This window comes from Podarcis tiliguerta (genome assembly GCF_965153285.1).
Source record: "Podarcis tiliguerta genome assembly, chromosome: 17".
NCBI lineage: Eukaryota > Metazoa > Chordata > Lepidosauria > Squamata > Lacertidae > Podarcis > Podarcis tiliguerta.
Genome location: NC_139550.1, coordinates 26,827,815 through 26,849,458, shown reverse-complemented (window position 1 = coordinate 26,849,458; position 21,644 = coordinate 26,827,815). Strand labels below are relative to the sequence as shown.

General features: G+C 44.3%; 2 protein-coding genes across 6 annotated transcripts in view; one reads left to right on the top strand and one right to left on the bottom strand.

Moving 5' to 3' along the window:
• The window catches only part of HACD4 (3-hydroxyacyl-CoA dehydratase 4), a 28,216-nt gene extending 17,320 nt beyond the window's left edge, over window positions 1-10,896 (top strand). Inside the window, exons 4-8 of the mRNA XM_083420750.1 lie at window positions 318-430; window positions 3,401-3,507; window positions 6,189-6,320; window positions 8,014-9,001; window positions 9,255-10,896. Coding sequence (XP_083276876.1) covers window positions 318-430; window positions 3,401-3,507; window positions 6,189-6,320; window positions 8,014-8,096 — 435 coding nt within the window. The 3' untranslated portion in view covers window positions 8,097-9,001; window positions 9,255-10,896. The remainder of the gene's footprint in view (window positions 1-317; window positions 431-3,400; window positions 3,508-6,188; window positions 6,321-8,013; window positions 9,002-9,254) is intronic.
• FOCAD (focadhesin) overlaps window positions 10,324-21,644 on the bottom strand; it is a 141,826-nt gene continuing 130,505 nt past the window's right edge. For 4 of the 5 annotated variants that reach the window (XM_083419283.1, XM_083419282.1, XM_083419281.1 and 1 more), the window contains exons 37-44: window positions 20,351-20,466; window positions 18,147-18,407; window positions 16,895-16,984; window positions 16,326-16,503; window positions 14,298-14,395; window positions 13,297-13,536; window positions 11,712-11,787; window positions 10,324-10,767 (exon numbers count right to left, since the gene is read on the bottom strand). In XM_083419283.1, coding sequence (XP_083275409.1) covers window positions 10,694-10,767; window positions 11,712-11,787; window positions 13,297-13,536; window positions 14,298-14,395; window positions 16,326-16,503; window positions 16,895-16,984; window positions 18,147-18,407; window positions 20,351-20,466 — 1,133 coding nt within the window. In that variant the 3' untranslated portion in view covers window positions 10,324-10,693. Of the gene's footprint in view, window positions 10,768-11,711; window positions 11,788-13,296; window positions 13,537-14,297; window positions 14,396-16,325; window positions 16,504-16,894; window positions 17,036-18,137; window positions 18,408-20,350; window positions 20,467-21,644 lie in introns of all 5 variants that reach the window. The other variant, XR_014506269.1, reaches the window with a different exon arrangement.

Sequence of the window (21,644 nt, the reverse complement as noted above, 5' to 3'; positions counted from 1 at the left end):
ATTTGTGGGGAGATTAGATGGTGCTATTTAATTTCTTCTGATTTGTTTGTGGGGAGGTTAGATGGCGTTGTGTTGGGCCAAGTGTCACCTCACACTTTCCAGGGCATTTTGCTGCCCTTGTCCCTGTCGCAAAAAGTTGAATCTCTCAAGGAAATGGGGTTTCGCCAGTATGTGCATGAGTCCCATCCCAAAATACCATCTGTCCGGAAGCACCCAGAATCTCACACGTACTTTTCCCGTTGCACAAACCAGAGGCTACAGCTGCTGAAGAAGAACCCAATCCATGACCTTATCCTCTGCTCTCCCCTCATTTCCAGATCGCAGAAAGAATCATCATCTTATTTGTTGTGATTGTCAGTCAAGAAGAAATTCAAGGAAAATGTGTTGTGTGCATCTTATTCTTCCTCTGGAGTTTCCTTGATGTAGTCAGGTAAGAACTTGACACAGACATACACGTCCCTCCAAAGTAAACCAAATGGTTTTTCTTTCGGCCTTCCATATCTAGATTCGGAGGGCGATTAAGTTTCATTATCTGGTCTGCTTCTCCTGTAAAAGCAAATCCTGGGAAGACTAGAAAAAGGACAAAGCGTGGGCACTCCCTCACTTACTCCCAGCATTACTTATCACTTTGGCCTTGCTGCTAGCTGCAGTCTACAAATTGTGTATTTTCCTAGATTTTTCATCATCAATCTTTATAACGGTTCAGAGACCCAACAAATCATTACAAAGCAATACACAATTCATACAGCCTACCTCCAGGTTAAACAAGCATTTTGTTCAGAATATAGGGATCATTGGTTCTTGCAACCACCGATAAAAACTTTGCCACTGCTAATGTTCTAGCATTTGTCCGGTCTTCCAGTAGGAACCTGACATAGTGAGCCTCTGATTTTCCCACGAAAGGTACCAGCAAGGGTAGTATCAGTTCAGCCCTGGCTTGCTCATATTTTGCACAATGCAACAAAATATGTTTTATAGAATTGATGTCTTGAGCACACGAGCAAAGTCTGTCCTGGTAGGGAACTCCTCTCAACCTGCCATCCAACACTGCAGAAGGAAAGACATTTAGTCTGGCTTTGGTGAAAAGCCTTCGATATTTTGGTACTGTCGGGTTTTTAATGCAAGATGTTAACTTAAAGACAAACCCATATTGTACTCCTATTGCCAGCGGACTACAGACTGCGTGTGATCGAGATTGCAAGTCACTGTGTGTATTATCCCATAATCTTTGCTTTAATATCTTTTGGGCGCCTTTATAACCCAGGTAATACAGTTGGGGGGGAGACAGACCAATAGAGGTGGCTTTTTTAGCCATGGTTTTCTGCCATTTACTGACAAATTCCTCATTGGTCAGGTGTTGGTACACAGCCTTCCCTAGATTAAACACTGAACCTAGATTTTTAGAAACAGAGAGAGAGATACCCAGAAACCGTGTGGATTAAATTGGTTGCTTTGGGCCATTGCTTGGGTCCCCCAACCAGATCCGCGACCTGATCTAAGGCAGGTTGCAAGAGCAACTTGATCACCATACGTGTGTGTATATATGGTAAGAAGACTATTAAATTAGTCTGCATATTCCTGTTTGGGATAAAGGTGGGTCCCAGGTCTGATAAAGCTGAAGGCCACAGCTTTAGGCTGCACCGAGAGAAGGGGGCACAGTTCTGTCGGAAGAGCAAAAAATGTGAGCAAACTGGTTTTTCAAGGTTCCTGCTATTTACCTGAGGCAACAGAGATAAAGTAAGCACAGGGCAACTACCTAGTAAATCCAAGCAACATAGAACTCTTGAGAAAAGAGGTGGGTGCTCTCGCCTTCCAAACACAGCAGCCCTTAGAGATTCGAGTGGTTATCTTTTATGTGGACAATCAAGTTTAGACATTGCCTGTTTGCCTATTTCCTACTGGGAGAGAGGACAAGATCATTTCAGAAGCTCCAGAGTTCGTGTGTCATTTAATGGCAGCTGAAATGGATAGAATATGTAGCATCAGCACGTCTGACGTGAGATCAGAAAGAGACTGATTTTAAAGGAGATTGGAAAATGTTTGTAGAAGACGTAAAAACTCAGTGTAAATATGTTAAAACGCAAATAGGATTTGAGTAAGAACAGCACTGGGGTGAACTTTTTGTTTTTCTTTTGTGATAAGGTGAAGGTATAGAATATTATGCAGCGTGAATTGAATTTTTGAGGGAATCAGGGAGGGGAAGTCGTAGGTGGAATGACTAATTGTCAAATTTGAAATGTTGTAGAATTGTTTATTTGTTATTTTTTTTGAAAAAAATTAATGTAAGGAGTTTTCAGATGGCTAACTGTGAAGTCTCACTCAGAAGTAAGTCTTATTGAACCCAGTGGGGCTTACCCCCATGCAACTTGGGTTGGGGTTGTGTGATTTAGCTTGCAAACAAAGCAGCAATACAAAAGAGCAACACTGTGTCTCTGTGAAGTCCCAATAAACACTGGCTGTGGTGATAGAGTCCAGTAACATCTCGAAGGCACCACAACAATGGCTCCCCTTGTTCTTTGGCTTCCCATCTTCCTCACATTTTGGGGATCGGGATCGGTGAAATGATACCTTCGAAGTTCTACCAACTGAGCTATCTCAGCAGTCAAGTTGCTGCTTAAAAGGAGACTTCTTATAAATCTCTGAAAGTCACAAAATATGCACTCTTGATGGATTCTCTTGAAAACATAGTAAAGGTAAAGGGACCCCTGACCATTAGGTCCAGTCATGACCGACATTGGGGTTGAGGCGCTCATCTCGCTTTATTGGCCAAGGGAGCCGGTGTACAGCTTCCGGGTCATGTGGCCAGCATGACTAAGCCGCTTCTGGCAAACCAGAGCAGCGCACGGAAACGCCGTTTACCTTCCCACCGGAGCGGTACCTATTTATCTACTTGCACTTTGACGTGCTTTCAAACTGCTAGGTTGGCAGGAGCAGGGACCGAGCAATGGGAGCTCACCCTGTCGCAGGATTCGAGCCGCTGACCTTCTGATCAGCAAGTCCTAGGCTCTGTGGTTTAACCCACAGCGTCACCCGCATCCCCTTGAAAACATAGAACCAAATAAACATAAGTATGGTTCTATGTTTTCAAGAAAATCCATCAAGAGTGCATATTTTGTGACTTTTAGAGATTTATAAGATTTCTGTTTATTTTGTTTTGCAGAGAGTGCATATTTCATATATTTCATACTGTTCAATGTTCCATATAGATTATATAAAGAGCTCATATTGACATCGCATTGTTGTACTTGGTCATCGTGTTGCCTTGGATATTACTGATAATTGTTTGCAACACAGGGGTTTAATTGTTTAGTTACTAAAAGGAGACTTCAGCTAATCAGCATCTTCAGCAGTGAAAAATCAGAACGTGGCTCACCCTCTTTTCACCTGCTTTTTATTCTAGATATACTTACTGTATGCTGGCAGTAACAGGAACATATTTTCGAGAATTGACGTGGCTCCATTATACGCTATGGATTCCTTTGTATCCTCTGTCGGTTTTGGCTGAAGGTAAAGGCAGAGGGAGGGCACATGAGGGTACCTGATTTCTAAGGCTACCACCCTAGGCATACTTGCTTGGGAGTAATGCCCATTGAATCCAAAGGGGCTTACTTTTGAGTAGAGGTGGAGGAAAAATTCAATTCAACACACATTTAAAGCAGACCCTTTGTGTTATGTACTGAGTTGAATAGGATCCAAAATGCAGCAGTCTGATTGGTCCTAGAACAATAGGATCCAAAATGCAGCAGTCTGATTGGTCCTAAAACAATGCAGCAGTATGATTGGTCTGCAGGAGCCACCCAATCTGGCTCCAGATGGAAGTGAATCCACAACCTGATTGGCCTACAGGAGAATTCCGGAATTAGCCAATCACGTGCAGCCCATTGTGTAAATAATGTATATAAAGCAGATACTTTGAGGGGACTTTCATTCATCCACACCACTATGAACTGAATAAAGAGCATGAAATCCACTCTCGACTCTGAGTATATTTCACTTTGCAATGCTGCAAATGCAAGATGCAAATTGCAACAGAGCTATCCTTCAAATTTTTCTCGCATCCTTTGTGATGCAGTCTCCAAACCAATGTTCACAAGCCCCAATCAGGATGAGCATTGACTGCGGAAAATGGGAGCAGCAATTCGGCAATATCTGAAAAGCACAGTCTGCTGCAAGGAGACGGAACACCATCAAACTTTCTTTCAGAATAGTTAATTGTGTAAGGTAAAGGTAAAGGTACCCCTGCCCGTACGGGCCAGTCTTGACAGACTCTAGGGTTGTGCGCCCATCTTACTCAAGAGGCCGGGGGCCAGCGCTGTCCGAAGACACTTCCGGGTCACGTGGCCAGCGTGACATCGCTGCTCTGGCGATCCAGAGCCACACATGGAAACACCATTTACCTTCCCGCTAGTAAGCGGTCCCTATTTATCTACTTGCACCCGGGGGTGCTTTCGAACTGCTAGGTTGGCAGGCGCTGGGACCGAAGAGCGGGAGCGCACCCCGCCACCGGGATTCGAACCACCGACCTTTCGATTGGCAAGCCCTAGGCACTGAGGTTTTAACCCACAGCGCCACCCGCGTCCCAGTTAATTGTGTACTAAACATTAAAAAATCTTGACAGGATTGTAAGTGATTATTCAAAAGCTGCTAAAGAGTTCAAGTCTTTGGATTGATTCTGCATGCAGGCTGAAAATGGTTCCCAGTCTTTCTTGAAGGATTTTTTGTCCTTATTTAGAAGTCTCTCTGTTAATTAGCAAAAGTTATATAATTTATAAGTTAAAATATAAAAAAGGAGGGGGAAAGGCAATATGCAGGCATAATATTATGGTGAAATAAACCAGAGAAGGAGGTTGAGGGAAGTCCGGGGGGAATGGGGAAATTGTGAAATTGTGAATAATAATAATTGTTATGATGTAATATCGGGGATAATGGAATAAAAAAAAAATATAAAAAAATCTTGACAGAATTTCAAATATCTAAATTCTCCATAGAGCACATCTGTGACAAACATGAAACCCTTCCCACTATGGACTGTGCGCCATTCTTTGCCTCCCAACTATCACCAACTTTCCTCCAACTTTCAAATGGGTTTTGAAGGACTATTTCAGGGAGCCTGGGCTGAATGGAGGCTTTGATTTATTGTGCTGTCATAGCTGCAGATTAATGCTTTATTGAGAGGTCCGGAAGGTGGCAACAAGAGAGCAGGGCCTTCTCTGCGGTGGCTCCCTGTCTGTCGAATGCTCTCCCCAGGGAAGTTCGCCTGGTGCCTTCATTGCACACCTTCAGGTGCCAGGCAAAAACGTTCCTCTTTTAACCAGGCCTTTGGTTTACCTGATCAACATCCCATACCCTTTTAAAATGTGGCTCTTTTTTTTGGGGGGGGTATTACTGGGTTATTGATATTGTTTTTATTTCATATACTGTGATCCTTTTATGTGAACAGCCCTCAGACCTCCGGGTATAGGACAGTATATAAATTTAATAATAATAATAATAATAATAGTAATTTATCATGCATTTCAGAGGGACGCGGGTGGCGCTGTGGGTTAAAGCCTCAGCGCCTAGGGCTTGCCGATCGAAAGGTCGGCGGTTGGAATCCCTGCGGCGGGGTGTGCTCCCGCCGTTCGGTCCCAGCACCTGCCAACCTAGCAGTTCGAAAGCACCCCTGGGTGCAAGTAGATAAATAGGGACCGCTTACTAGCGGGAAGGTAAACGGCGTTTCCGTGTGCGGCTCTGGCTCGCCAGAGCAGCGATGTCACGCTGGCCACGTGACCCGGAAGTGTCTTCGGACAGCGCTGGCCCTTGGCCTCTTTGAGTGAGATGGGCGCACAACCCTAGAGTCTGTCAAGACTGGCCCGTACGGGCAGGGGTACCTTTACCTTTTATCATGCATTTCAAGCACTAAACCTTTCTGGTGACTACATTACACTCCATCCAAAGTACAGAGTATCTGCCCTGCTAAAAATTGACTTTTATATGCCGTTGAAAACCTGCCTGTCTATTGTGCTTGACATGGAGCAGAAGGAACCTCGCCTGCGATAATTATAGATGCTCTTACGTTGCATTAAGTTATCCATTATAACTTTTTATCATAAAGGAAGGCCTAAGACATTTAATTTTGCTCTTTGGGAGATTTTTCACTTACAAGCCACTAAATCAATTTTTTATCTATTTCCCCTCCCCCTCTCCAGAGTTTGCCATATATGAATCGCTACCTCACTTTGAAACCTACGGCACTTACTCAACCCAGCTGCCCTTACCATTTGATATACCCGTCTACTTTCCCTATGTACTAAAAATATACATGGCGATGTTGTCTGGAGGTAAGTTTTTAGTTTCTTGGCAAACACACAAAAAGCTGAGCTTGGCAGTGGCGTAGCGTGGGGGGTGCAGGGGGGCCCGGCCGCACTGGGCGCAACATCTGGGGGGGGGGCACTCGGAGTCGCAGCTCTCTGCCCCTACCTGGCTCACTCACTCTCTCTTACTGCAGTGCTGGCTGTGCGAATCCGATCCGAGCCGCCGGGTCGTCACCCACTGTGGAGGGGAGGGTGCCAGGCGTGCGGTGCGGTGCGGAGAGAGAGTGAGGGACTATCTGGGGGAGGGACAGTGCAGCGGGAGGGGGGGCGCAAATTACTTGCCTTGCCCCGGGTGCTGACAACCCACGCTACGCCACTGGAGCTTGGCAAGCCTGGGGTATTGTAGCCCAAGTCTCTCAGTAGGGACTGAATTGGGAGTTGTTTGTATATATATCCCTCTTCTGTTTCTTGGGCCAAATGTGCTGCTGAGAGCAGCCTGCTTTTCTGCCTTGGGAGTGGACCTGAGGGAAGACTGCATCCCTCAGGTCCACTCCCCCTAGCTCCGCCCCCCATGCCGCCATGGATTGGTCAATTCAAACCGCACGGTTGGCGGTGCCCGTGATGCTCTGCGACGGCCGGGAGGGAGGGAGTGGCGACGGCCGCAGGACAATGGCGAGGCTCCATGGGGCGAAAGAAGCAAGCGCCGCTCAAAAGAACCAAAAGAATAAAGTCTTCCACAAGTGAAGAACTGGGGCTACATAATGTAACAACCATATCTGGGCATCTCTGTTATTATTATTACAGTGGTACCTCTGGTTGCGAATGGGATCCGTTCCGGAGGCCCGTTCGCAACCTGAACAGAACGCAACCTGCATGTGCGAGTTGCGATTCACCGCCTCTGCGCATGACATCATTTTGCACGTCTGCGCATGCGTGAGAGGCGAAACCCAGAAGTAACCCATTCCGTTACTTCTGGGTCACCGCGGGACACAACCTGAAAACGCTCAACCTGAAGCAAACGTTAGCATGAGGTATGACTGTACCTTGGTCCCCAAACAGCTTAGTTGTCAAACAAATCGGCTCCCGAATGCCGCCAAACCTGGAAGTGTTACGGTTTGCAAACGTTTTTGGGAAGCCGGACGTCCGGCTCCGATTGAGTACAGGAAGCTCCTGCAGCCAATTGGAAGCTGCGCCTTGGTTTTCAAACGGTTTTAGGAGTCGAACGGACTCCCGGAACAGATTAAGTTTGAGAACAAAGGTACCACTGTATTACTATTATTTATTAAATGTATTAAGTTTGTATACCACTCTATGCCCGCAGGTCTCAGGGAAATTCACCATATAACTACAACTCTAGCCCATGTTTTGAGGGGAAAACGGCTTGGAAGATCCCTAGACTAGGACTAGAAATATCCAAATGCGATTTTGGTTTTAAATTAAGTGAAAGGTAGTCTCTATGGGAGTATATTGTATTCAGTTATGGGGTAGCAGAGTTTTTAGGGGGTTAACGAGGCTGGGATAGCTGGGATGGCAGGCTTGTTGGTTTTTGAATGTCTGATGCAGATTTTTTCAATTTTGTTGTTCTGTATGGGACAATGACAATAAAGATTATTGTATCATAGAGGGACCTGAATGGGCTTCATAAGAACAAGATGTCGTTGCATTCTCCTTATTGGTTTCTACCTTCTTGCACTCAGAGCCTGTTCTGGTTTGAATTTAGGTGCGTGCCTCCTTGTCCGATGCCTCTACATGGAACGGAAGGCTCAACTGGGAAGCTGGACCATCAAGGCCAAACGAAGCTAGCTTACCTTTTCCTTAAGGAGTGAGGGAAGTGGCTTGAGGAAGCCTGGTGGTAAATGCCCTTCGTGAAACTAAGCGCAGTGGACCATGACTTTAAAACGAGACAGTACCATGAGACAGTAATTTGGATAACTTTGGTTTAAAGACGGCAACACACGCTCTCGATAAGTAGATCCCATGACACACATGGCGTGAGGAGTGTTTGTGTGTGCAGCAGAACCCTGAATCTGGTGCAGAATTGTGGTTTTTTTAAAGCACATTTGGGATTGGGATTGTGGGGGATATGGCACCACAGAGCACTCAGCTGCGATAGAGCTGATTCTGAGGGTTTGCCCTCAAGGTGGGGACCTTAAAGGGGGCCCAGAGCAAAAATCACCAGCAGCCCAGCCTGGGTCCTCAGGGATGCTGTGTTCTGAAGCCTGGCCTAGTAGCAGGGAGGAGGACACTAAGCCTAGCCCTCTCTGCCCAACACACTAGTTATTTATCTACACAAATATTTCAACACCCTTCTCCAAATGGAGAAACATCGCATAATGTGAGCCACCGATTTGCGCAAGCGGTAAGAGCCAGACTTGGATTACCATCCTGGTGAAAACTGCCTCAGAGCCAACACAGGCAAAATATATTGGTGCAAATATTTGGAAGATTTGGAATGTTTGTCTTAACTTTTCCCACGGAATTGGAATTTTTGGTTAAATCATTCACGAACCTCTAGCCACTGGAAACATATTTTTTGTTTAAATGTGAAAAAAGGATATCTTTGTCTCTTTCAACACATTTATGTAATGAAACCTAGAAGTTTAAAGATTTGTAATTATATATGCAAAATGGAGCAGTGCGTATATCTAAAACGAAGAGAATATTGATGTTCCATAGTGCTGTATGGATGGAGTGTCACTTGAGAGCCAGTATGGCGTAGTGGTTAAGAGCGGTAGTCACGTAATCTGGGGAACCGGGTTCGCGTCTCCGCTCCTCCACATGCAGCTGCTGGGTGACCTTGGGCCAGTCACACTTCTCTGAAGTCTCTCAGCCCCACTCACCTCACAGAGTGTTTGTTGTGGGGGAGGAAGGGAAAGGAGAATGTGAGCCGCTTTGAGACTCCTTAAAGGGAGTGAAACGCGGGATATCAAATCCAAACTCTTCTTCTTCTTCTTGTGCAAGAGGACTTCTGCTTCCACTGTGAGAATGTCCAATTCATCTTCTCCCCCTGTGTGGTCCCAAAATCTGTTCCAGAGGGTCCTACAACCTCCTGGAGCAGTTTTTAAGGGGGGGGGGGAGAGAAGGGTAGTACTTTTGTTGGAGATGTATAAGTCTGCTGTACAAGTGGAACAGTAGCATTAGATACAAACCATGTGATATTACAGGTGAAATTCAGACTTTGCATTTCACCTATAATACTGCACGGCTTGTATCTAATGCCTGCTGTTCCACTCGCACAACAAACTCTCACTAGTCCATAGAAATTTCTGCTTTTCCCCTTGAACCCCTTAAAAACTGCTCCAGGGGGTGCAAAGTGGTGTAAAAGTCAATGGTAAGGATTGGGAAAAGGGCAAAAGATAATACTTGAGCTGATTAAACACTGTTAATCCTACAGTCCATGGGAGCCTCATAAATAAAATCAGGCTGGAGAAAATGTAAACTTCTCTTCATCTTCCGTTCTGCTGTGTGCCTGGCAAGCCTCTAGATTTGGTGGTCCATTCTCTTTTGATACTCTCTTTTCCAATATGTTCAGATACCCCCCAATCCCCCCCCCATGTGTCTCCCTTATCAGTTTCTCCATCCACAGCAGGTGCTGTAACCTTCCAGCAGTTTGACTTCACCCCTAAAGGCGCACTCCATTGTCTCCCAAGACAGAAGGCTGCCAACCAACACATGCTATAATCCATACACAGGCATTTGCAGTAGCACCTTGGCTTATGTTACCCTCAGGTAACATAAACTTCGGGTTGCGAAAGCGGCAAACCCAGAAATGTTTCGCCCCGTGCGCATGCGCAGAAGCGCTCTACCGCACCGCGCGCATGCGCAGAAACGGTCCCTCCACTTGCGGAAACCTCGGGATCCGACCGGAGCTCTGGAACGGATCCCGTCCGCAACCGGAGGTACCACTGTATTAGCCAGGATCCAACGTGCTACTTTAAGAGTGCCCAAAGGCTTTACTCACAGCAGATGGGGTCTACCATTTGAATAACATATACAAAGTCTCGAGTAAATGGGTGCACAGAACTAGTTATTTTCCTCCGATTCAAACGCTTTGCATTTATTAAATACCCTGTAGCATATTTTTTGACATGGATTCCAAACAGGCAAGATTTCCAGGCAACTTTTTAAAGTTCTATCACAAAGCTGTAGACAATTTCATCCAATGCATCACGATACCGGGTTGCACAGTATACTCTTTCTGTAACGGAACGATCTCTCTGGAACAGACAATTCTCACCCAAATGTATCACGAAGCTTTTGTTGCACTGTCAAAACTTTCTATCCGGATACAATCTTTCTGGAACGGAAAGCACGTTACACACCTTAGTGTAACCACATAACACCTCTTGGGCACCTTGCATCTTGACAACAGCTCGACATGTGAAGACGACACCAGGAGGCTACCAGCCATAAGCCTTTGTCCATACTGCCTTCTTCCTGAACTCTGGGAGAGACCGCAGAGCCAGCAGAGATGCTGAGAAAATAAGGAACATTCACAGCATTAGTCAACCCCGCAATTGCGCCTCCACAATTATGTTTTTAAGGATACGCTGGTGTGTGTGTGCGTGAAATGAAATGAAAAAAAGGCCACAATATTTGAGAACTTTGACCTGTTTGATTTGACCTGTTCGATTGGTTGTCTATACGCCAACTGTGGGGGCCTATAATTTCTTGCGAAAACCATGACTTTGGTTTTCTTGTAGTTCAGAGCCAGCTGTTCTCTCTGGCAATAGCCTGAAAATGCTCTGATCAGTCTTCTTAGGCCTACTTTTGTTAGGGATAAGAGAAGACCGTCATGTACATATAGTAGAATTGAGATGGGTTTTGTGGCCAGTTTAGGGGCATGATACTCTCGGGATGTTAGACACTGGACAATGTCATTTATGTATAAGTTGAACAGTGCTAGTGTGTGTGTGTGTGTGTGTGTGTGTGTGTGTGTGTGTGAAAACATCCCCCCCAAACTATTCCATTCAGACTCTCTGTACAATTTGTTAAACAGATCAATGTGCAGCAGTGGCAAGGTTGAACGCTGACAAGAAGGAGGAAAACGTAAAAGCATTCAATTTGCCAGTGCCAAAACCTAAGCATCTACATACTTCTTTACACAAGACCCAGATCAAGGTTCTGTGGGTACTGGAACTAAGGGCTAGACTAGACTACATCCAACTTGCCACTGAAACTGAAGCCAAGATTTCCTTTTAAGACAGTTTCCTTTCTAACCTAAGCTGATAGATGAATCAATACATATGGGAGAAAGGGATGTGAGTTGCTATTTAAGTGAGGCATGCAATTACATCCCAAATACTGATCACTAAACAAAGCACGTTTATAAAAGTCTACAGCGTAACCCTCCTTCTGAAACGTAATGTTGGTATTTATCCAATTTGAAAAGCTGTAAGTACTCAAATGCAACAGTACCTTTCAAAAGATTCCTCGAAGATTGGGATAGCACTTCGTCTGAACTCTCCATCAGGTTAAATAGCCAGTCAATGAACTAGGAAGAAATCAAAAGTTAAAACGCTAGTATGATTTACTTACCGGTATACCTTAAATCAGAATTGGCGAGTAAGTTTAGGTTGAAAAAAACATTACCACCGTTAAGCTTACACATGAAAAGTGGAAAGCACTTCTGGGGAATGATGCAAAATAGATGTGATGATCTCATAATACATGTTATGAGGCTTCACACTTTTGCCTTTCTGGAAACAGAATGCTTAGCTCTAGTTAGCACACTAACCACATTTCCTTGTCCTAGTCTGGTAAAACTTGCAAATCTTCAGTGGAGCTTGTGAGCTACACAAGTGCCAGAGAGCATGCCCAGAGGGCCACCAGTGAGATCTGCTTATCACATTGCGAGGAAAGAGAAATGTGCTTCAGTATAGTCTGTTCCAAAATAGGTGTTAACACTTACAGTTTGCAATCTACTTCAAATCCAAGTCCTGGTTTGCAGCCAATCCTTAACCACAATCCTTAACCTTCAGATATTCAGGCTTTGAGCTGGTTCATATATGCAATGCTAACCAAATCATGGCTTAGTATAAATGCACAGAGGCGGCCATTTGCTCCCCAGGTAAGGATGATGGAGAGATTAGTTGCAGTTTGTGTTTAAATGCAAATCTGCTGAATTCACACTTTGCCAAACTATATGCAAACTGAAAGAGAGCCATTCTTTGAGATTTGCACTTCTCTGAATTTTGCAATGTAGTTCTCCAGACAAGAACCAAAAAGCACATATGAGTGTATATATTAATGAAAATAACAAATATTATGGGAAATATTAGCTCAAACACAGACATAAAAAGTCGTGCAAGCCTTCATTTCTACTACATATGGTATACAGTTCTATTACAGCACAATTTTTATCTGAACGGTTACTTTTTTATGCAACATCAGTGCAAGAAACCCCAGGCGCACAGAAAATAGAAGGGGAAGTCAGACCCCGGTGTTATAATGCAATGAAATTTAGTGTAGTGATAACTATATTAAAGGAAGGAAATAGCTAATTTCCCTTCTCCACACTTCTGATCTGTTTTTAAGCCCCATTGCTTACGCTTGCTTTGTCCATTTAACAAAGAAATAACACCATGACTAAATGTGAAACTTTCCCAACATTCTCCGGAGCTTAATGTTTGCATAGATGGCTTTTGAGACATCTTCATTATCCCATTTTGCTCGCATCTGACAGAGTTCTCATTTATATTTATGAGTCGCTTTTAATAATGTCTGTTTTTACGGCATGTTTGGTTCCAGGTAATAATTCTGTATGCTGATTTTATGCAAATATCACCTTAAGTGCGCTGAATAAGACTCAGGCTACAAATTGCCAAATCAGCTATGTACAAAAAGACCCAATAGTAATATAGACACATGGACATGGCCTATGTTCTGTCTGCACAGTACTCATAACAACATTTACACTAATCCAATCAATAAGAAATACGTAACTCTCAGTACGAGTCCACTGATGATAGAAATTCCTCTAACCAGAAGGCTTGCTACATACCTTTTGTGTTTGTTCCTTCCAAGGCTCTTTAGCCAACAGACTCTGCAGGCTGCCTGGGAAAAGAGCGAGGGTCTCCTGCGCAGCCAGATTATCTCCCGGGCGCTTGCCCAAATAATTTGCAGGCAACGCTGATCTTGTTTCCCCTTCCCAGCTGGCACTGAGGCCAAGCAGCAGCGGCGCGGAGTGGTCAGCCCAGGCCACCACGGAGGCAGCAAAGATCCACAACAGGAAGCTGACCGCCTAGACAGGAAACAGATGCAGATTTTGCTAACGGGCTCTGCAACGCCTGGAAAGGGCTATAAAGCCAAGGCAGCCATGTGGAAAGAAAATGGAGTTCAGAAGCTCAAAAGAATTTCAGGGGCTTGTTGTTGTTTTATTTTGGAATCTGGCCATGGTTCAAACCTCAACTCAGCCACCAACCTCCTGAACAGCCATGGAGCAGCACACCTGTAAAATGGGCATTGGAGAGGCCTGCTTTGCAGTTTTTTTGTTAGGTGCACAAACACAAAAGCTAGTGCACACAAAAGCACAAAAGATTTGCTGCGGCAGAGAAGTCTTTGAATCGGGAATTTTATTGCGCGTCTCTCCAAGAGCTTCTGCTGGTGTAAAACACAGAAATAGCAAGGAAAGCAGCTCAATCCATCTGAATTATTTGAATCTAGCAAATTACACAGATGGCTTTATAAGTGCTCAAAAAACTTTTTTTAAAAAAAAAACTGCAGTAGATGTATATCTACAGTGATATTTTCTTTTGAGATTCCATCACTGTTTTTACATTCAGGCAGGCCAGATGGTCAATTTCCAAATTTTAAACATGTGTTCTGAACAACCATTTTGATATATTTTGTCAGCAATCTGACATTTTCATTACGAAAGTAATAAGATGACTTTTACGAGGGGAAGAAATCTCCACATGTTCCACAGGAAGGGGCATATATCATGAATAAAGTCATTTTCCCACTGTTATGAAAAACAAAAAATTATATATTTTGGGAATGTACCTCTTTTGGAGCCACATTTTGTATGGATGTTGTCTTCAAGGAAATGTTTTTAATATATCCCATCAGTTCCAAGAGCCATGCCATTCTCTTTAAGACTCCTATAATGGCAAAAACGCACATGCATTTTGAAGCACTTTAAAGATAACAAGGTAATCTTCCCCATCCTTATTCTAAGTTTCAGTTTTGCCCATGTGCTCAACTAAGAAATAGCAAAGGCATTCAGAATTAGCGTTGATGGGTGCAACAACGTAACTCTATAAACAAAAGAATATTTTCACCATTTCACCATCATTGTTTCCAAACCGTTTGGTAAAACAAAGCCACCCCGCCAAAAAAGAGATACCTGAAATAAATAATAATAATAATAATAATAATAATAATAATAATAATAATAATTTATTTATACTCCACCCATCTGGCTGGGTTTCCCCATCCACTCTGGGCAGCTTCCAACTGAATATTAAAAACAATACAGCATCAGACATTAAAAACTTCCCTAAACAGGGCTGCCTTCAGTTGTCTTTTAAAAGTAAAATAGTTGCTTATAGCCTTGACATCTGCTGGGAGGGTGTTCCACAGGGCAGGCGCCGCCACCAAGAAGGCCCTCTGCCTGGTTCCCTGTAACCTCACTTCTTGCGGTGAGGGAACCGCCAGAAGGCCCTCAGCACTGGACCTCAGTGTCCAGGTAGAACAATGGTGGGTGGAGACGCTCTTTCAGGTCTACTGGGCCAAGGCTTTTTAGGGTTTTAAAATTTGAACTGTGCTTGGAAACGTACTGGGAGTAGAGATGGGAAGGCCTGGAAAAAACCCTGAAAAAATGGGGGGAACCTGGTTTTTTCCCAACACCCCCCCCCCAAAAAAAAACGGGAAAAAACCTGGGCTTTTTCCAATTTTTCTGGGTTTTTTCCCAGGCCTTCCCATCTTTTACTGGGAGCCAATGTACTTTCAGGACCGGTGTTATATGGTCTCGGTGGCCATTCCCAGTCACTGGTCTAGCTGCCGCATTCTGGATTAGTTGCCGTTTCCAGGTCACCTTCAAAGGTAGCCCCACACAGAGCTACATGAATGATATAGACATGGGATTTGCACTCTCACATAGGGCAAGCCTACACAACTTGTGTCCCACTGAGCAAAATGCAGTTCAACAGCGGCTGGGTAAACCTCTTTCCCACCCCCGCCCCCTGATTTTTGCCTGGGACTGCAAAATCTGGTGGGTTGGCTTTAATTTCTGCAGGCCTCTCATAGAAGAACTCGCAAGGGTGCAGAGGACAAGCAGTAAATGGGGATAAAGTTGGTCCCTTACTTTTCCCGCCCTGACCTGGCCACAGTGCTCCATGCAATGGTCACCTCCAGGCTTGACTACTGTAATTCGCTCTACACGGGGCTGCCCTTGAAGTTGTCCCACAAACTCCAGCGGGTGCAGAATTCTGCAGCGAGGCTCCTCACAGGGTCAGGGTCAGATTTAAGGTGCTGGTTTTGACTTTTAAAGCCTTTCACGGCGTACCTATGGGACCGCCTCTCCCGGTATGCCCCACGGAGAGCCTCAAGGTCCATAAATAGCAACACCCTGGTGGTCCCGGGCCCTAAGGAAGTTAGATTAGCCTCAACCAGAGCCAGGGCCTTTTCAACACTGGCTCCGACCTGGTGGAATGTTCTGTCTCTTGAGACCAGGGCCCTGCGGGATCTGATCTCTTTCTGCAGGGCCTGTAAGACTGAGTTGTTCCCCCTGGCTTTTGGCTCAGATTCAGTTTGATTCCCTCCCCCTTTTTCTTTTTCCTTTCTCCTCCTATGATGAGATTGCTCCCTACTTGTTTTAATGTTGTATCTTAATCTTTTAAATTGCATTTTAATCAACTTGTTTTATTATTGGTTGTTAGCCGCCCTGAGCCCGGTCTTGGCTGGGGAGGGCGGGGTATAAATAAAAAAATATTATTATTATAAAGAGATTTTATTACTGGGCCCTTCTTATACAGATAGCAAGGAAGAGAGCTTGCGGACCACACAATCTCTTTTGCTATTAGCTTTTACCTGTGTTTTCGTGGCTCACAATTCTCGCATGATAGAAGCTCTGCAACAACATCCACACAATGGTTTCTTTCTGTTGGCACCCAACGGCAATACTAATCACGTCGTTCCATCTCAGCAAAGGAAATCTGCCTTGGGAAACTATATAAACTTTGACAAATGTGACCTTTTCCAAATTGTTCTGCAAAACAAGCCATGAAGTAGATGAGAAATAGGAAACCAACTCTCTGATGCAAACTTTCACTAGCTATTATGAGAAGAGGAGAAAAATTCCCTCATGCTAAAGTAGAGACATTTTGTATTTCTGGAACGGAGGTCTCTGTTGATCTTCTTTATGGCTGGCTATAATTTGATTTATTCCGTAGCATCCACAAGTTACACTCTGACAGGGTGTAGTTGTAAAGATGGACCATAAAATACTTTTGCAAAAGAAAAATAACTACTGGGACGATTAAGTCAAAATTGCATGTGCTGTATGCCCTGATGTCTTGCAATGCTAATGCAGTCTAGAGCATTACAAAGAAAGGTTTTCCATTTCTGGAAAAAGATCTAGAGAGCTAGACTGCAGTTACCTTTGAAACTTGGGTAATTCGGTCAATTTCTGTGTCTGCCATTTCCGAGAGACATTTTGCTGCGTGTATATACATCTTCACTTCACTTTGCTGCAAAGATAAAAACGAATGTGTGCTTTAAAACCAAGCAAAGCCAACAGCCTAAATAAATCATAAAAGTAGCACCCCCCAACACTTCCCTTTTCAAAGTTTCTAAATTCAACTTGGAACGCATATATATATATATATTCGTTTACCCTAACCACCCACTAAACACTTTCAAATAGATGGAAATTGGAATAACAGCCACCTGTCTTTTCAACAACAGATTAGCAGAAAGCATTTCATTGTGGATAAACATATCAATGGAAAATGAGACCAGAAGACCCCTAGGGGGCCCTGCAAAAGTACCATCATTCTCAAATTAATCCTCACCTACACTAAATAATGGGACACGGATGGCGCTGTGGGTTAAACCACTGAGCCTAGGGCTTGCCGATCAGAAGGTCAGTGGTTCGAATCCCCGTGACGGGGTGAGCTCCCATTGCTCGGTCCCTGCTCCTGCCAAACTAGCAGTTCAAAAGCACGTCAAAGTGCAAGTAGATAAATAGGTAAATGGCGTTTCCGTGCGCTGCTCTGGTTTCGCCACATGACCTGGAACCTGTACGCCGGCTCCCTCGGCCAATAAAGTGAGATGAGCGCCGCAACCCCAGAGTCGTCTGCGACTGGACCTAACGGTCAGGGGTCCCTTTACCTTTACACTAAATAATACGTGATTACGGGACATGTAAGTCCATTACCCCTTTTGTACTACCCGCATGGGGTCCCAAAGAAAACTTGTTTTTTCTTTATTTACCCTGTACTTCAGTTTCTACCATGAACTCACCGCAGTGCGTAATGTAAAAGCGAAACACAGTAAAACTAGCTAACGGCAATGTTGACATTTTGCTGCAACGGAAACCAGATTTTATTGTCTATTTCAACTCCATAATCATCCGCGAAGCAGATTCCATTCCTAATGCTGTTTAAATTATTCTCAAATTGGTCACATTTTCTTTAAAAACACACACACAAAACAATCCACCAGGACACTGTACCACAACACAGTATTTCTGTGCACAAGCCCTATTTTTAACTGTCCCATGCATAGCGGCAGATTTCATGGCCAAAGATCTTCCCTGTAGCTGTCCCAGTTCTTCAGTCATTCTTACTGTCTTAAAAGGAGCCCCTTTTCCAACACCGCCCTAATACTTTAAATATTTACTTTCCTTACCCGAATCCCATTTGGCAGAAGTTCAAATATCCTCTCTGCAGTCCTGCAAAGGCAGCTCCAGCTGTACTGGGCAGAGCTAGGCAGCTTCATGGCTTGGCTGAGCCCTTGCAAAATACTCCAGCAAAGATCCAGGTCTTGTGGCTGGTTTTTTGCTTCAAAATGCTGCACCATGAAGACTTCTGTGAAAGCTTGCAACCTGTCTTCCGCTACATGTTTCATCCACACAGATAAGGACGTGAAAAGGTATCTCTTGGCCTGTGCCTAAAGTGCAGATATTAAGGTATTAGGGAACCCCAACAAGGACTGTCTCATAGCGTTAGGAAAAATGTTATTAGACCCTATGGCTTGTTTTACTTTAATATTCTTGGCAAACATCCTCTTTGTAAGAATACAGTCAAACCTCGGTTGTCAAACGTAATCCATTCTGGAAGCCTGTTCGACTTCCAAAATGTTTGACAACTGAGACGCGGCTTCCGATTGGCTGCAGGAGCTTCACACACTCAAATGGAAGCTGCATCAGACTTTTGGCTTCTGAAAACCAGAGCACTTACTTCCGGGTTTTCAGCGTTCAGGAGCCAAAACGTTCCAAAATGGAGGTGTTTGGGAACCAAGGTTTGACTGTATGCGTATCACACATAAATGAATGTGATATTCTATTACAGGAATAGTAATTCAGGTAGCACGGGTGGTGCTGTGGGCAAAAGCCTCAGCACCTAGGGCTTGCCGATCGAAAGGTCGGCGGTTCGAATCCCCGCGGCGGGGTGCGCTCCCATTGCTCGGTCCCAGCACCTGCCAACCTAGCAGTTCGAAAGCACCCCCGGGGGCAAGTAGATAAATAGGGACCGCTTACTAGCGGGAAGGTAAACGGCGTTCCGTGTGCGGCTCTGGCTCGCCAGAGCAGCGATGTCACGCTGGCCACGTGACCGGAAGTGTCTCCGGACAGCGCTGGCCCCCGGCCTCTTGAGTGAGATGGGCGCACAACCCTAGAGTCTGTCAAGACTGGCCCGTACGGGCAGGGGTACCTTTACCTTTTTAATTCAGGTAGGTAGCCGTGTTGGTCTGACGCAGACGAAATACAGTCGAACCTCCGTTTACATAACCCTCTGATTACATAAACTTCGGGATGCATGCGGCAAACATGGAAGTATTTTACCAGGTTTCACCATGCATGCATGCACAGAAGCAGTCCTCTGGTTGCGGAAACCTCGGGATACGACCGGACCTCCGAAACAGATCCCGTCCGCAACCGGAGGTACCACTGTAAATAAAAAAAATTAACGTTTTTTCCCAGTAGCATCTTAGAGACCAATTAAGTTAGTTCTGGGTATAAGCTTTTGTGTGCATGCACACTTCTTCAGATACACTGAAACAGAAGTCACCAGACCAGTGACTTCTGTTTCAGTGTATCTGAAGGAGTGTGCATGCACACAAAAGCTTATACCCAGAGCAAACTTAGTTAGTCTCTAAGGAATAATAATTTTGCTAAAGGGTTATTTAAAAAACAAACAAACCAACAACCACACAACTTTTAATGATGTTTTGTGAGTGTTAAGTACCTACAAATCCAAAATCTTTCCTCAGTCGTGTCCATAGGAATTGGACTGGACTGATAATGCCCCGTTAAATTTGTTAAATAACAAATTATTATGTGAAGGAGGGGAGATAGAAAAAGGCACTGGAGCAAGCCCCAAAACTGTGCCCAGGGCAACACCCTCCCACTACGCAGTGGCGTAGTGTGGGGGGTGCAGGGGGGCCCGGCCGCACCAGGCGCAACGTCTGGGGGTTAGGGTTAGGGGGCGCAAATCCACGGGTTAGGGGGCGCAAATTACTTGCCTTGCCCCGGGTGCTGACAACCCATGCTACGCCACTGCCACTACACCTCCGCTAGAAAGGGATCTCTGCAAGTGATTTCTAAGAGTCCTGTGCTGTACATTGGACTCCCTATGATCAGCTGATTACTTGTTCTTCAGAAGCCTTTTTCGATCCCATCCACCTGCCTTTTCCCCTGCTGGCACCTGACATCATCTTTGACATCCGGTGCTGGCAGATGGCCATGGCTTGACCAAGATGATTCCCCACACTCCATTTGACTAGGACCTTAGACACTCCGTTTTACGGAAACTTATATGTGCCGATTATGAGCCTGGCAAAGAGAGAGGAGGGCAGCCATTGGGCGTGGTGGCCCGCAGAGTGATGATACGTACGCTTAGACTGCAGACGAGAGGCGGGGCTACCCACATGCCCAAAAGCATGGCAGCGTTCTGCGACGACTGGGCCTGGGTCACCGCTACTTCAAGGCACAGCTGCTGGATCTCTACTCCTAAAAGACACAAGGAGAGCAAAGGTTGACGTCAGAGGGAAGGGAAAAATCAGAATAGCACACAGTCCAAACCAAAAACAGAAAACCAACATTCACCACAATGGACGTCACACAATTTCCATGACATTTCTATACACTCTGAATTGGGAAAACATAGATTTTTTTAAAAAAAATTATTTATTTATTATTAATGTAGCAATACATATATGAAATCTTTACATAATGATGCATATGCATTATATTTGTAAATTCGCACTTTCACATTTCATTATGTACCAACATTTATCCATTTCTTATTTCTTGTCTTCCCTCCACCCATGCATGACTTCCTTGTTATTATTTTGTAACTTTATTATTGAGATTGTATTTTTGTATCTTAATAATTAAACATTCAATCTTACACCTAAACATTAGGAAGAACTTCCTGACAGTAAGAGCTGTTTGACAGTGGAATTTGCTGCCAAGGAGTGTGGTGGAGTCTCCTTCTTTGGAGGTCTTTAAGCAGAGGCTTGACAACCATATGTCAGGAGTGCTCTGATGGTGTTTCCTGCTTGGCAGGGGGTTGGACTCGATGGCCCTTGTGGTCTCTTCCAACTCTATGATTCTATGATTCTATATATCTGCTTAACTTAACCTTGTGAAATCAGCCTATACATATCAATAAATTCTTGTTGGAGCATCTTTTGGTCATGTATTCTTCTACACATTTCCATTCCTGTTTGAGATTTTGATTAGACTGCATTCTAATTGTTGCCGTCATTTTTGCTAATTCAATAATTTCAAAAAAATTATGTTGCCAGTCTTTCAGTGTTGGTACTTCTTCTGATTTCCATTTTTTTGCAATCAGTAACCTTGTGGCGACTATTGCATCCAAAAAGATTATCGTCATGTCTTTGGGGACGTCATTTGTTATAATTCCTAAAAGGAATGTTTCTGGTTTCTTACCAATTGTTGTTTAAATTATTATTTTTAAATTCCTCATGTATATTTCCCCCATTTTTTAAAATTTTATCACATCCCCACCAGACATGATATAAGGATGCCTCTGATACCTTACATCTCCAACACAGATTTCATTAGATCACTGGGGAAAACTTTGGAAATCAGATATTAATTTCACCGCATGCATTACTATCAAAGAAAATATTATGAAGATGTTCTACAGGTGGTATTTAACC